At 38.1% G+C, this 16,031-nt stretch overlaps 1 protein-coding gene across 5 annotated transcripts in view; it reads left to right on the forward strand.

Annotated features, from left to right (window-relative positions):
• The window catches only part of row (relative of woc), a gene marked incomplete at its 3' end in the record, with an annotated part of 245,209 nt that overhangs the window by 37,706 nt on the left and 191,472 nt on the right, over positions 1-16,031 (forward strand). For all 5 annotated transcript variants that reach the window (XM_070083775.1, XM_070083776.1, XM_070083773.1 and 2 more), the window contains 1 exon segment: positions 13,175-13,320. In XM_070083775.1, coding sequence (XP_069939876.1) covers positions 13,175-13,320 — 146 coding nt within the window.

Here is a 16,031-nt window from a genome sequence, read left to right on the forward strand (position 1 = left end):
CAACTACTACCACCCTCTACCACCATCACTACCACCCTCTACCACCATCACTACCACCCTCTACCACCACCACTACCACTCTCTACCACCATCACTACCACTCTCTACCACCATCACTACCACTCTCTACCACCATCACTACCACTCTCTACCACCATCACTACCACCCTCTACCACCATCACTACCACCCTCAACCACCATCACTATCACTACCACCCTCTACCACCATCACTACCACCCTCTACCACCATCACAACCACTACCACCCTCTGCCACCATCACAACTACTACCACCCTCTACCACCATCACTACCACCCTCTACCACCCTCTACCACTACCACCCTCTACCACTACCACCCTCTACCACTACCACCCTCTACCACTACCACCCTCTACCACTACCACCCTCAACCACCATCACTATCACTACCACCCTCTACCACCATCACTACCACCCTCTACCACCATCACAACCACTACCACCCTCTACCACCATCACTACCACTCTCTACCACCATCACTACCACCCTCAACCACCATCACTACCACCCTCTACCACCATCACTACCACCCTCTACCACCATCACTACCACCCTCTACCACCATCACTACCACCCTCTACCACCATCACAACCACTACCACCCTCTGCCACCATCACAACTACTACCACCCTCTACCACCATCACTACCACCCTCTACCACCATCACTACCACCCTCTGCCACCATCACTACCACTCTACCACCATCACTACCACCCTCTACACCATCACTACCACTCTCTACCACCATCACTACCACCCTCTACCACCATCACTACCACCCTCTACCACTATGACTACCACCATCACTACCACCCTCTGCCACCATCACAACTACTCCCACCCTCTACCACCATCACTACCACCCTCTACCACCATCACTACCACCCTCTACCACCATCACTACCACCCTCTACCACCACCACTTTCATATTTTTCTACAAACTTTTTCTTGAATTGTGTTTCTGACATCCTTTACCAAAGGTCTGGCACTAGAAGCTTTCTTTGGGCCCATGGTGGCTTATTTAGCAGTTACAAGCACTAAAAACAATGGAACAATACAAAATGTATTGCATGTTCGTGTGGAATCGTCCTCACTGGCTTGTAAGCAATGGCACACTGGCTGTACATGGAGTGGCCGGGCCGCTCAGGCCGCACACACGTTCGGGACGAATGACTTCAACAGAGTTCTTTGTCGTTAACTGAGCCAATATTTTGATGCAAAAACATGTCATTATCCGATTTTTACGTTATTCAATGACGTCGTTAACTGAGAGTCCACTGTATAACATTTCTGGTATATTTTTAAATGTTTATACAGTAGTGTACTGTATATTGTAATAAACAGAATAGAGGAAATCAGCTCTAATATACATTATTTAGGTATGAATACTGGCCAGAGAGCCTGTCATAAGTCCGAGTCATTGGTAAATGATTACGTTGCTGAGTGAGAAGAGGCTATATATGTTGTTTTTCGTTTACATACATACCTATGATAAAGTTTGATAAATTACACAAAATAAGTCAAAAATTAGCATTTTTTCACTGATGAGAAGCGCTTCACTGCTTTTCTTAGGCTCTGAAGAACTGGCACATCAATACTTTAGCACCTTGGGGTCATTATTAAACAAAATTAATGGTTGTTTTTGGGCTACAATAATTTCTAGTTTTTCATCAAATGTTATCCATTTACTGTTGCTAGATCGTTCAGCATCATTGCATTTCTTTTTTCCACTCATATTTGCATATAAAAGGGGTACTAGTGCTTTATACAATAAAGAAAAAATGTGTATACATTTGTACTCTACAAGATCCCACAACTTCACTGCTCAGAGTCTGGAGCAATACTGTTGTTCACATTGTGCTAGTCAGGTACATAGCGTCAGTCCATCATCAGTGCATAATGCAGTTATATAAAATTTGTTATTAAATTTATATTCCATATTATATCAAAATCTATATTGTTCAAAACTGTGCTATGCAAAGTATGCTGTAACAGGTAAATAAAGCTGTTGTAGTTATTGAAATGAAAGTTATAACTACTAACAAACAAGGATGATTATATGGATTGAGACTATATTTAAAGCAAAAAATTAATGATTTGTTAGGTATAATACACTCGATTAAATTAGATATCCCTTTAGTACCTGATTGAGCATCTAATATTTCACAAATGCTAACATAAACTGTTAATACAGTAAAAAAAAAAATGGACATGGCACTATACTAGACAAAGGGAACTTGAAGTAACTTATTAAAAAATAAAAACTGTTTAATATAGACAGAAAAAAAGTATACAGATCTATATTAAACAAATAATAAAATTGAAGAGTTAATAACAGTAAGACTGTTTACGAGAGAATAAAAAGTAATGTATACCTTTCTTAACTAAACAAAACAGTGCTCAATACTTCTCAGTATCACTTTACTTCATAATAAGGTTATCAGTTGACAAATAAACCAAAGTGAAACTATACTGTACTAGTATTTGGAGAATAAGTGAATTATGTGAAATGAATAAAAGTTATTTAATGAAATTTAATTTGCAAAATCAGTACATGTAACTGGTTTTCAGTCATAGCTAGTAGCAGCAGCAGCAAAGTCTTTGCTCCTCTGTTTTACAATCACCAGAGGATGCTATCAACCCTGTTATGGCCTAGCAAAGATGCACTTAACACTAATGAAGTGGAGGCCCATATTATAAATCAGCTCCAGAAATCACCTAAACCACTGAAATTCACATAATAGAACCAACCAAGAAGGTTTGTTGTCACCCCACCATTTACCCCACTGCAAAGCGAAGTTAATCTCAACATCTGCCCACTACCCATACTCAACAAACCACCTGAACCCATTGTCAATAGCCAAGGGCCAGTACAACAGAAGAAAATCCAGTAAACAAGCCAGGATTCACACCAGCACAGCATCTCCTCCTCCCAGCAAGAAGGACACAACCCACACCACCCACTGCTGCACCCACAACACTCACTGAATATCAACAAACATGGCCCCCACCCCAAGCAAAGAGGCGAACTCCTTTCAGGGATTCGACAAACTAGAGCTACAAGACCCAGAGATGGCTAAATACATGAAGACACAGGAACAAAAAAAATTGCCACATTACCTCGAGAAATGCAGGAATTAAGAACAACAAACAGCATACTCACCCAGGAAGTACACCAACTGAAAACCGCCAATGATCAATTCCTTGACAGAATCACAACCCTAGAAGACAAAATTCATGCAATAGACCAGCAAAATAACAGCCACACTGAAATTGAGCACACCATCAATTGCCTTTTGGAGCAAGTCACTAAACTAAATTCCAACTTCACATAAGGAAGATCACGAGTGAATCTCCTACTCGCCGATGTCATCAACAACTTTCAAGACCATAATGATCAAGAACAGCTATCTGACACTGTTGTAGTCAATAGCCACCATCTCCCACCTACAGTCACCCAAGAAACGTGCATGGAGACCACCCTACAGCTTATCAAGGACCACCTTCACATAAACATAAGTACAGTAAGGCCCCGCTTTACGGCATTTTGCTTTACGATGTTCCGCTCATACGGCGATTTCAAATTATGACCAAAACTTGCTATACGGCTCCCTGTTTTTCTAATACGGCGCGCCCCACCCGGTTTGTTTACATTCTCCGTGAGCACATCTCTCCATTATACTATCTGGAAACTTTCCAAAATTTCAAGTACAGTGGACCCCCGCATAGCGAACTTAATCCGTGCAAGAGGGCTGGTCGTTATGCGAAATGTTCGCTATGCGAATTAATTTTCCCCATAAGAAATAATGGAAATAAAATTAATCCGTGCAAGACACCCAAAAGTATGAAAAAAATTTTTTTTTACCACAAAAAAATGTTAATTTTAGTACACACAAACTGAAAAAGGCATGCACAATTACATGACACTTACTTTTATTGAAGATCTGGTGATGATTGATGGGATGGGAGGAGGGGAGAGCATTATCTTCTTACTGTTTAGAAGGGGAATCCCCTTCCATTAGGACTTGAGGTAGCAAGTCCTTTTCTGGGGTTACTTCCCTTCTTCTTTTAATGCCACTAGGACCAGCTTGAGAGTCACTGGACCTCTGTCGCACAACAAATCTGTCCATAGAGCTCTGTACCTCCCGTTCCTTCAAGACTTTCCTAAAATGGGCCATAACATTGTCATTGAAATAGTCACCAGCACGGCTTGCAACAGCTGTGTCAGGGTGATTTTCATCCATAAAGGTTTGCAGTTCAACCCACTGTGCACACATTTCCTTAATTTTTGAAGTAGGCACAATGGATTCCACAACTGGCATAGGCTTCTCAGGGTTAGCCCCAAACCCTTCAAAATCTTTCTTAATTTCCATACTAATTCTCACCCTTTTTACCACAGGGTTGGCACTAGAAGCTTTCTTGGGGCCCATGGTCACTTATTTTCCAGAAACAGCACCGAAAACACTGTAATAATACGAAATATTCCGAGTGTATGCTTGAATGTTACCGCGGAGGCTAGCTGGTAAACAATGGGACGGGCGGCACATGTGAGGCTGGCTGAGGGCCCACATTGGACGCATCTCGGACGAAGTTCGCTGAGCGGGTTTTTGTCTACTATGCGGGGCAAAATTTCAGCGAACAAAGCGTTCGCTATGCGGATTGTTCGCTATGCAAGGCGTTCGCTATGCGGGGGTCCACTGTATTTTAAAATTATTGCATATTTTATATGCACTCTGATAATTATACTTATGTGTACCTGTACCTAAATATGCTTACACACTGTGCTGGCGTGCAGGTACACGTTAAAATCACTTAGTCTTTACTCTTGATGCCATAGTAACCCTTAAACTGTCCAACCGTAGATCTACATTCACGTGCGTAGCACTCCGAATGTAGATCTATGTTTTCTTTTACATTTGAAAGCATATAAAATAAAACGTAGTTCTATGTTCGGAGCACTATGCACGTGAATGTAGATCTGCGTTTGGACAGTTTAAGGGTTAATAATAATACATTATCTCTTGCGTGCATTAAATGTTGTATATTACGTTAATATAGACATTTCCATTCATCCATCTATGATATATTTTTCAAAATTATATAATAAACACACTGCCTAACATATAAACATGATAAATACTTGTAGGATTTGTGATAGCCAGGCGACTTGTAGTCCAGCATCAGAAAAAATGTGTACACTTTAATATTACTGGGGGTAACTAGAAAATTATTCCTTTCATATGTAAGTAAGTTTATTCAAGTATACATAAATGCAGTTACATAAATTATCATGCATAGCAGCATATGTGTAGAGAATCTAGGAGAACCTAAATAAGTCAGACAAAGTGACTTATTTCCATATGCCTTCACTCAGAGCATCATTTCTTCTAAAAATGGTGTTACATGGGAATGGGAGTGTTTCTCTTTATTTATTCTACTGTATCAATGTGGAGACAACTTGTACACAATGTGAAGTGTTTGCAATATGGTATAATACAAAAAGTATATGAACAAAAACCAGACGCGTTTGCCTGGTTTGTTTACATTGTGTGGGTGGGGTGGGGCAGGGAGGGCTGCCCTGGCTGGATGCCATACTTCACAAGCCTGACTTCCTACAAATAAAACACACCTCTCTTCCTATATTAAGACTATAAATATTTTAACCCTTTGGCTGTTTCGGTCGTATATGTACGTCTTACGAGCCACCGTGTTCGACGTATATATACTCATAAATTCTAGTAGCTTCAAATCAAGCAGGAGAAAGCTGGTAGGCCCACATGTGAGAGAATGGATCTGTGTGGTCAGTGTGCACCATATAAAAAAAAATCCTGCAGCACGCAGTGCTTAATGAGAAAAAAAACTCCGACTGTTTTCTTTTTAATTAAAATGCCGACTTTGTGGTCTATTTTCGTATAGTATTTATGGTTGTATTCTCGTTTTCTTGGTCTCATTTGATAGAATGGAAAACATATTAGCCCTCCATGCGTCTTGGCCCCCAAGTGGCTCCAAGTTCTCCCAATCGATCTCCTTGTGGTTAAAGTCACCCTTGATTTTGATTGGTTTTACTATGAAAAGAACCTGGAAATGAAGCTCAAAGTAGGGGAAATGTTTGATTTTTGCCAATGTTCAAAAGTAAACAAATGATGTCATTTTCCAGTAAATGTCCAGGTAGCCATTCTAATCTGCAGTCATGAATGGGTTGACATTATTTATACAATTATTAGAATATTGCAGTAGTCTGCATAACAGTAAATCTTCTATTTTTTCTTTGAATAAAAATTCAAAATAGAAAACAAGAGTAATATCAGAGGGGCCTGGAGACGTGACTGATGAACAAAGAAAATGTTATTTTAGAGCCAGGAATGTCTGCATTGTTCATTCTGGACCCTATTTTCAAATTGACATATTTTTTAATTTTCTTGAAATTGGCCAAATTGCAAATTTCTGACCACATTATTAAGTAGTTGAAATCGGTAAATGGGCAGTTTCTTGTACTCAATCGATAGGAAAAATGGAGTTCTAAAGAAATAGCTATGAGTTTGGTTGACTGGAATAATGGAATTAGCCAAAAATAGGGCTCAAAGTGGATGAAATCGCCGATTTGTAAATATCGCCTAGGTCGCTAACCTCGCGAAATTGTAATTCCGTCAGTTTTCCATCAAATTTTGTTCTTTTAGTGTCATTACAATCAGGAAAAGATTCTCTATCATTTCACAAGAATTTTTTTTTGGGGGGGGGGGGATTTTGCGACACCAGGAGACACCTCAGGATTTGGGGTTGCGACAGTCAAGGAGTTAAATTCTAATACCCTTTTGTTACTTTTATATTTCACAGTCACCACTTTACCTCATAGCCTTAATTGTTTTTAATCACTACAAAATCTCTTTACTATTGCTCTTTATTATTACCTCTACTTTTTTTTTTACATAATTGTAATTTACCATATCGTTGCCCTATTTTACCATTTATAATCCTCTTAATATCTATTTTTACAGTTTTATTTTATTTTACTTTTTCTTTTTATTTTTGTTGCCAAATATTCCAACTTACAATTGATTAATATCTGTTATTAATATTTGTTGTTTACCATCTTATTATAATGTCACTGTGGTACTCTGCAGATGTTTATCACTGTGAGGGGTTTTTGCAGGTCTTTTGATTTAAATTTAGCTATAATATATTCTCCATGTTCATCCCTTGTGCAAGAATTATTGATACATTCAAGTTTATCCGAGTAGTATACTAGAGCTGTTTCACCCCCTTGCTGGTCTGTCCTACAGTTGTGTATGGCTGTGTAACCAGGAATGGCATAGACATCTATAGTACTAGGCTTTAGCCAGGTTTCTGTGAGTGTGATGATTGACATACTGGTATGCAGGGAATTGAGTAATGCTGTGAGGTCATCTTAATGTTTGCTCAAACATCTGACATTGTAATTAAAGAAACACCTGCCATCTGACTTATGACCTGCTCAACATACAACCACTCAACTTACGACCTTGTTTTTTATGTCAAATTTTTGGGAAATAAACAAGTGTTTGTGTTGTACACAGTGTTTATCCTAAACCTTACAGTATAAAATGCAGTACTAACAGCATAAAAAGTAAAGTAAAAAATGAAATACCAAAATAAAACAATAAAATAAAGCCATTACAAAAATGTGATGTTGATATGCAGTAGTAAGGTTCGACTTACGTCCATTTCGACTTAGGACCGGTTGGTCGGAACCAAGCTCGGTCGTAAGTCGGATGGTACCTGTTGTTATGTTATTGTTGGCTCTGAGTAATGTCTTTGCTTGGTCTGCTGTAAAATAATTACAGTTGCTGTTCGATTCGTGTAATTTAAACCATACCCCCGGCCGGGATTGAACCCACGGTCATAGAGTCTCAAAACTCCAGCCTGTCGCGTTAGCCACTACTGGCTAATGCGACGGGCTGGAGTTTTGAGACTCTATGACCGCGGGTTCAATCCCGGCTGGGGGTATGGTTTGTTTGCAATCGTGTCATTACGATTTCTTGAGTCGTGTAATTTAGTTAATAAAAGGTTGATATCAGGATCAATGCTTGTAATTATAAGTTTGAGAGTGACTCTACAACTAGACTTTTGAATAAATTACAGTACAGTGGACCCCCGCATAACGATTACCTCCGAATGCGACCAATTATGTAAGTGTATTTATATAAGTGCGTTTGTACGTGTATGTTTGGGGGTCTGAAATGGACTAATCTACTTCACAATATTCCTTATGGGAATAAATTCGGTCAGTACTGGCACCTGAACATACTTATGGAGTGAAAAAATATCGTTAACCGGGGGTCCACTGTATTATGTTAAACTTAATAATTATGATACTAAACTAATTTATCTTAATAGCTAATGGATTGTTCCAAGTAGTTTTAAAAAATACAGAGATACAGTTTACTCTTCATATGGCACAGATTTGATGATTTAATATTGAACGGTTATAGTTTTAGAGTTTGACAAAAGTTGTAGATTTAGAATAGAAGTTTACTGAACACAATAAAATTGCTTCGCATTGGAAGTGATAATTAACCCTATCAGGGTTTCCAACGTATTAGTACGTCTTACGCACCAGGGTTATTGACGTACTAGTACGCCTAAATTCTAGTGCCTTCAAATCTAGCGAGAGAAAGCAGTAGGCCTACATATGAAAGAATGGGTCTATGTGGTCAGTGTGCACAGTATAAAAAAATCCTGCAGCACACAGCACGTAATGAGAGAAAAAAAAACTTTGACCATGTTTTTGGCTTAACCCTTTCAGGGTCCAAGGCCCAAATCTGGAGTCACGCACCAGTGTCCAAGAATTTTCAAAAAAAAATTTGTTATTTTTTCTTATGAAATCGTAGAGAATCTTTTTGTGAAGGTAATAAAACAAAAAGTACGAAATTTGGTGGAAAATTGACGAAATTATGCTCTCGCAAATTTTGATGTGTCAGCGATATTTACGAATCGGCGATTTTGCCGACTTTGACTCCCATTTTAGGCCAATTACATTATTCCAATCAACCAAATTCTTAGCTATTTCACTAGTATTACTTCTATTCTATCGATTGAGCACAAGAAATCGCCAAGTCAACTGTTTCAACTACAAAATAAAGTGATCGGAAATTGTTAATTTGGCCAATTTAACACAAAGGTCAAAATATTCCAATTTCAAAATTGGGTCCAGAATGAACAATGTAGGCATTCCTGGCACTTAGACGTGTGAGGTCGTTTGTTTACTCTTGAATATCGGCAAAAATTTAACATTTCCGCTACTTTGAGCTCAGTTTCAAGCCATTTCCAATGCTAAAACCAATCAAAATCATCTCTATTTCTGTAATATGTCTTCCATTCTATCAAATGAGACCAAGAAATCGCAAATACAACCATAAAAAACATACGAAAAAACACTGCAAAGTTGCTGTTTTAATCGAAAAATCATGATTTCATTTTTTTTCTCTCATTATACACACTGTGCTGCAGGATCTGTTTTATGTGGTGCACACATACCACATAGATGTATTCTCTCATATCTAGGCCCAAATGTACCACTCACAGTTTATCAGAGTGAGCTGAGCTCATGGCGTAGATCTACGGTTTGGACCCTGAACGTAAAGCCGTAGATCTACGGGACGGACCCTGAAAGGGTTAAAACAGCGAATTTGCTCTGTATTTTCGTATGGTATTTATGGCTGTATTCTAGTTTTTCTGGTCTCATTTTATAGAATGGAAGACATACTACAGAAATTGAAATTATTTTGATTGGTTTGACAATGAAAAGTACCTAGAAATTGAGCTCAAAGTAGCAGAAATGTTTGATTTTTGCCAAAGCTCAAAAGTAAACAAATGCCACGCGTCCAATACATGTCAACTGGTGAGTCTAATATTCTTTCACAAGTGCGCCGATATTATTTATACCATTTCTACAGTAATGCAGTAGTCTGCATAACAGTAAATCTATTGTGAGAATAAAAATTTGAAGTGGAAAGCAAAAGAAATGTAAGAGGGGCCTGGGGACGTGACTGATGAACAGAGGAAATGTTATTTTAGTGCCAGGAATGTCTGTCTTGTTTATTCTGGACCCTATTTGGAAATTGGCATCTTTTGAAATTTGTGTGGAATTGGCAAAATTGCCAATTTCTGACCACTTTATTGGATAGTTGAAATAGGTAAATGGATGGTTGCTTGTACTCACTCGATAGAAAAAATGGAGTTCTAGCAAAATAGTTATGATTTTTGTCGACTGGTACACTGGAATTGGCCGAAAATAGAGCTCAAGGTGGGCGAAATCGCCGATGCGTAAACATCATCGAGACCGCTAACTTTGTAAGGGCATAATTCCGTAAGTTTTCCATCAAGTTTCATACCTTTGGTGTCGTTATGATCAGGAAAAGATTATCATTTCATCAGAAATTTTTTTTTTTTCCGAAAAATTTTCGACCCTGAGAACAAGTTTAGGAGAGGACCTCTCGACCCTGAAAGAGTTAAGTTAAAAGTCTGCAGGTAATGGTAGTTATAAAAGAAAAATAAGAAACAAAACTAATACGTAGTTTATAATAGTAGATTAAAATAAGTACAGTAATTATAAAATGCAGGGATTATGCTAACTCTTATTATGGCACAAGTTTGACAATATAATATTGCACTGGTTATCAGTAATAAATTCTGTGAGCTTAGTTGTGAGAAATAAAGTTTCTTCAGAATTTAATACTGGTTTTACTCTATGTAGTACATGTGATTCATCCAAAGGCTCAAATGAGCACATATGGTGAGGAGGCAAGCAAAGCTAAAGATGTGGCACAGTTGCAGGAAGAGATGTTAATAGAATATGATATAGTGAGTGTTAAAACTGCCATTATAATTATTAGTACTGTTCATTATAGTTTTAGTTAACCCTTAAACTGTCCAAACGTAGATCTATGATTTTTCAACATTTGAAAGTATGTAAAAAAATGTAGAGCTTCTTTTTCTTTTTTTTACATTTGAAAGTGTTTAAAAAAAGCTTTGATCTACATTTTTTTTGTTATACAGTATTTGAAAATACACCTACCATCCGACTTACGACCGAGTTCGGTTCCGAGAAACCGGTCGTAAGTCAAAATGGTCGTAAGTCGAACTTTACTACTGAATATCAACAAAACATTTTTGTAATGACTTTATTTTATTGTTTTGTTTTGGTATTTCATGTTTTACTTTACTTTTTATGCTGTTAGTACTGTATTTTATACTGTAAGGTTTAGGATAAACACTGTGTACAACACAAATAGTTGTTTATTTCCCAGAAATTTAGCATAAAAACATGGTCGTAAGTTGAGTGGTCGTAAGTCGAGCAGGTCGTAAGTCGGATGGTAGGTGTATGTAAAAAAACGTAGATCTACTTTTGGAGCAGTACGCATGTGAACGTAGATCTGTTTGGACAGTTTAAGGGTTAAAAAGATAACGTGTACATTTTGGCATGCATATGTAAGTTTGCTACAAGTGTTTTAGTCATTATTTAACCCTTTCAGGGTCCATGCCGTAGATCTATGACTTTACGTTCAGGGTCCAAACCGTAGATCTACGCCATGAGCTCAGCTCACTCTGATAAGCTGTGAGTGGTAAATTTGGGCCTAGATATGAGAAAATATATCTATGTGGTATGTGTGCACCACATAAAACAAATCCTGCAGCACACAGTGTATAAGGAGAAAAAAACTGAGACCGTGATTTTCGATTAAAACAGCGATTTTGCAGTGTTTTTTCGTGTGTTTTTTATAGTTGCATTTGCGATTTCTTGGTCTCATTTGATAGAATGGAAGATATATTACAGAAATAGAGATGATTTTGATTGGTTTTAGCACTGGAAATGGCTTGAAACTGAGCTCAAAGTAGGGTAAATGTTAAATTTTTTTGATGTTCAAGAGTAAACAAACGACCTCACACATCTAGTACACGCCAGCTGGTGGGTCTAATATACATTCACAAATGTGGTGATGATATTTATACAATTATTACACTATTGCTTAATAGTAAATAATCTATTTTTTGGTTTGAATAAAAATTCATTGTGAATAAAAAATCAAAATGGAATTCATTTGTAATGCCTCAAAACGTAACTAATGAACAGAGGAAATGTTAGTTTAGTGTCAGGAATACCTGCATTGTTTATTCTGGACCCTATATTGAAATTGGAATATTTTGAACTTTGTGTAAAATAGGCCAAATTACCAATTTCCGATCACTTTATTTTGTAGTTGAAACGGATAACTTGGCGATTTCTTTTGCTCAATCAATAGAATAGAAGTAATACTAGTGAAATAGCAAAGAATGTGGTCGACTGGAATAATGTAATTGGCCTAAAATGGGTGTCAAAGTCGGCAAAATCGCTGATTCATAAATACAGTGGACCCCCGCTTAACGATCACCTCCCAATGCGACCAATTATGTGAGTGTATTTATGTAAGTGCGTTTGTACGTGTATGTTTGGGGGTCTGAAATGGACTAATCTACTTCACAATATTCCTTATGGGAACAAATTCAGTCAGTACTGGCATCTGAACATACTTCTGGAATGAAAAAATATCGTTAGCCGGGGTTCCACTGTATTGCTGACACATCAAAATTCGCGAGAGCATGATTTCGTCAGTTTTCCATCAAATTTCGTACTTTTTGTTTTATTGCCTTCAGAAAAAGATTCTCTACCATTTCATAAGAAAAAATAACAAAAATTTTTGGACCCTGGTGCGTACTTTGAAATTTGGCCTCTGGACCTTGAGAGGGTTAATGTTGAGACTCAAGAAAAACATTATTAATAATTGTTTTTTGCCCATTTTAATACTGAAAGATATTTAAAATTTTCATAATACTCATACAAAGTACATCTCTTTACCACTTAAGTGTATGCACACCTATTTAAGCATACACTCATGAAATTTGGACAAAGTGGCTAAGGAAATTTCCAACAAAAATTATTGAATAATTACAATACTGTATGTTTATTAGTTCACAAATTTATGGGTTTTAAGCTTTGAGCCATTTTTTCTCAGCTTTTAACAGATAGTGCTTACTGGGTTTCAGCAGTATGTATGTATCTCATTTACATACATTGGGACATTCAGTGTTTAACATGTGAGTTACCTTTATCAGGAAACCCCTCAGCATCGCAGAATGGTCCTGGGCTGGTGTTGGAGTGTGACAGCGAGGGACTATCTGATGCACAGGTTTGCAAGATCCAGAAACTCCAAGATGACATACTGAAGCTTCAGCTCATGCTTAGGAATGGAACCGTGCAGGTATTATAGCTTAGTTGATTATGTGATCTTTTTTATTATATTTTTGTTCTATTATCTGAACTGTTTGTAGTGTTCCATCTTCTATTTTTAGTTAATTTAGTGTTTTAATGTTCCAGTGATTATAATACATTCTCTTGGATTCCATTGTAGTCATCTAACATTCAACTTATGAAGAAATACTGAACTCTTAACATCCTTGAAGCCTGGTTTTCTTAAAGTGTAATTGTGGCCTCTTGTTCTCCCTCTTATGAGAGTACTTAAATGCAATTTTAAGGAGGGGGCGAGCAAAATCACCACTTTTTTTTTTGTCAGATTTCAATGAGATTTTGACAGTGGATTATGCAGCATAAAAAATCATATAGACTGTTGATAAATTAGACACATGTGCAACTCTTGTATATCTTTATTAAGGAAGCGTTTTGCCACACAGTGGCTTCATCAGTCCATACACAGGAGAAACTTGAAGAACAGGAGAAGAATGAGGTAATCAGTCCCTCAACCTTGAGTCGATGTGGTCAGTCCATCAATCTTGAATAGGATGCGGCATATGAGCAGAGAAGCAGCTTATAAACCGTAGGCAGGAGAGGTGCAGCAGTCGGTGTCACATTTGCCCAATGTGGAAGTAGGTCGTGCCCAAGGGTTAGGCAAGCGAAGAATTCCCAAGTATTAAGATCCCAAGAAGTTGCAGTGTCTGACAGGATTGTAGATAAATGGTTCACAGAACCGACATGTTGATAAATTAGACACATGTGCAACTCTTGGGTATCTTTATTAAGGAAACGTTTCACCACACAGTGGCTTCATCGACTCAAGGTTGAGGGACTGATTACCTCATTCTCCTCCTGTTCTTCAAGTTTCTCCTGTGTATGGACTGATGAAGCCACTGTGTGGTGAAATGTTTCCTTAACCCTTAAATGGTCCAAACGTATATATACGTTCACTCGCGCAGCACCCCGAATATTTTGAATTTTTTTTTTATAGAAAAAAGAGCACATTTTTTAAGTGTTTTAGCATAAAAAAAAATTTAGGGTCAGTACTTACCGAGGTATGAGGCCGCGAAGTTGGCACTTGGCGATCACCTGACGGCAACATGGAGCACTGCTGCTTGCAGAAATTCAACATATTTACCGTTTTCTTCCATTTTTTTTTTTTCATTTTCTTGGTTTTCATGATATGATAATTATGTTTCATAGTAAGTCATTTGATATCAATGCCAATTTTTGTTTATACACCAATATTACATACAAAATTTTTATCATATTGTCATAAACACACATGTACACACTGACAGGTGATTTTGCACACCTGGCTGAATCACACATTATTATCTACAACTATATACAAGTATTTACATGCCCCACTTATGTTTCTAGAACTCCACAATTGTATGATACTTCATGAAGCATGGATTCATACAGAGTGCCACCCCACACTGGTGACACATGAATCGTGTCCTTCTGCTGTTGGGGTCGTTTTTTGGTGGTAGCACACACAATACACTTTTTCTGGGCATTCTTCTTCTTTTGGGTAGGTGGTATTGGTACCAGATAGTGACATTTAGGAGTGATTCGGTCTGGCACTTCCCCCACTGGCTGTGGTTGGGGACAGATTGTGGTGTGACAGGTCACTGTTGAGGGGAAGGTACAGGTGTGGTACCATACTTTCTTGCTATCTGTTTGACGAGATTCAGAGAGAAGTCTGCAAAACGTTGTCGTTTTCCAGTCTTTACTTCGTACATATTGAATGCATTGAGCACTGCAATGTCTACAAGGTGAAAAAACAGTTTTATATACCACTTGCGACTCCTACGCACACAGTCAACAAACCCTATCATCATGTCACACTTGTCAACTAGTCGCATGTTGTTTGTATAGTCCACGACAGCAAGTGGCTTCACAATAGGTTCGTTGTTGAACTTGCTCAGTCTGTCTGTTTGTACCATCTCATTTCTGTGGATGGTTGATAGCAGTGTCATGTCTCGTTTGTCATGCCACGTCAGTGCCATGATGTCATTAGCATGAAACGCTTGCACTTCACCTTCAACACTGCCTCCAGTGAACCTTGGCATATGTTTCCTATTCCTTCTCACTGTTCCACATATATCAGTATTGTTCACACGTAGGAAATCAGCAAGCATAGGGCTTGTATACCAGTTGTCTGTGTACAATGTATGGCCCTTGCCAAGGTATGGTTCCATCATCCTGTGAACAACATCACCGGAAATGCCCAACATCCTTCTGTCATCATTGAGTGTGTTTTTCCCTGTGTATACAATTACATCCAACACAAGACCACTCTCACAGTTACACATAACAAAAAGTTTTATACCAAAGCGATTGCGTTTGCTTGGTATATATTGCTTGAATGACAGGCTTCCCTTGAACAGAATCAAGGACTCATCAACAACAATGTTCTTGAAGGGATAAAAGTATGCACTGAATTTCTGCTTCAAATACATTAACACTTTCCGGATTTTGTATAGAAGGTCATTTCTGTCTGGCGTATTTCTGTCTGCGAGGTGCAACATTCGTAGCAACAGAGTAAATCTGTTGCAGGGAAGAAGGTCACGGAAAACTGGAGTACTGATGAAGTGGTCTGTAGACCAGTAATTACGTATATTGTTCTTATAGATATGTGGCATAAGCATGACAGTGGCAAGGAATAAATACATTTCAGCCACTGTTGTGTCTTTCCACCTGTGCAGCCGTGAT

The sequence above is a fragment of the Cherax quadricarinatus genome, chromosome 10 (assembly GCF_038502225.1).
Source record: "Cherax quadricarinatus isolate ZL_2023a chromosome 10, ASM3850222v1, whole genome shotgun sequence".
NCBI lineage: Eukaryota > Metazoa > Arthropoda > Malacostraca > Decapoda > Parastacidae > Cherax > Cherax quadricarinatus.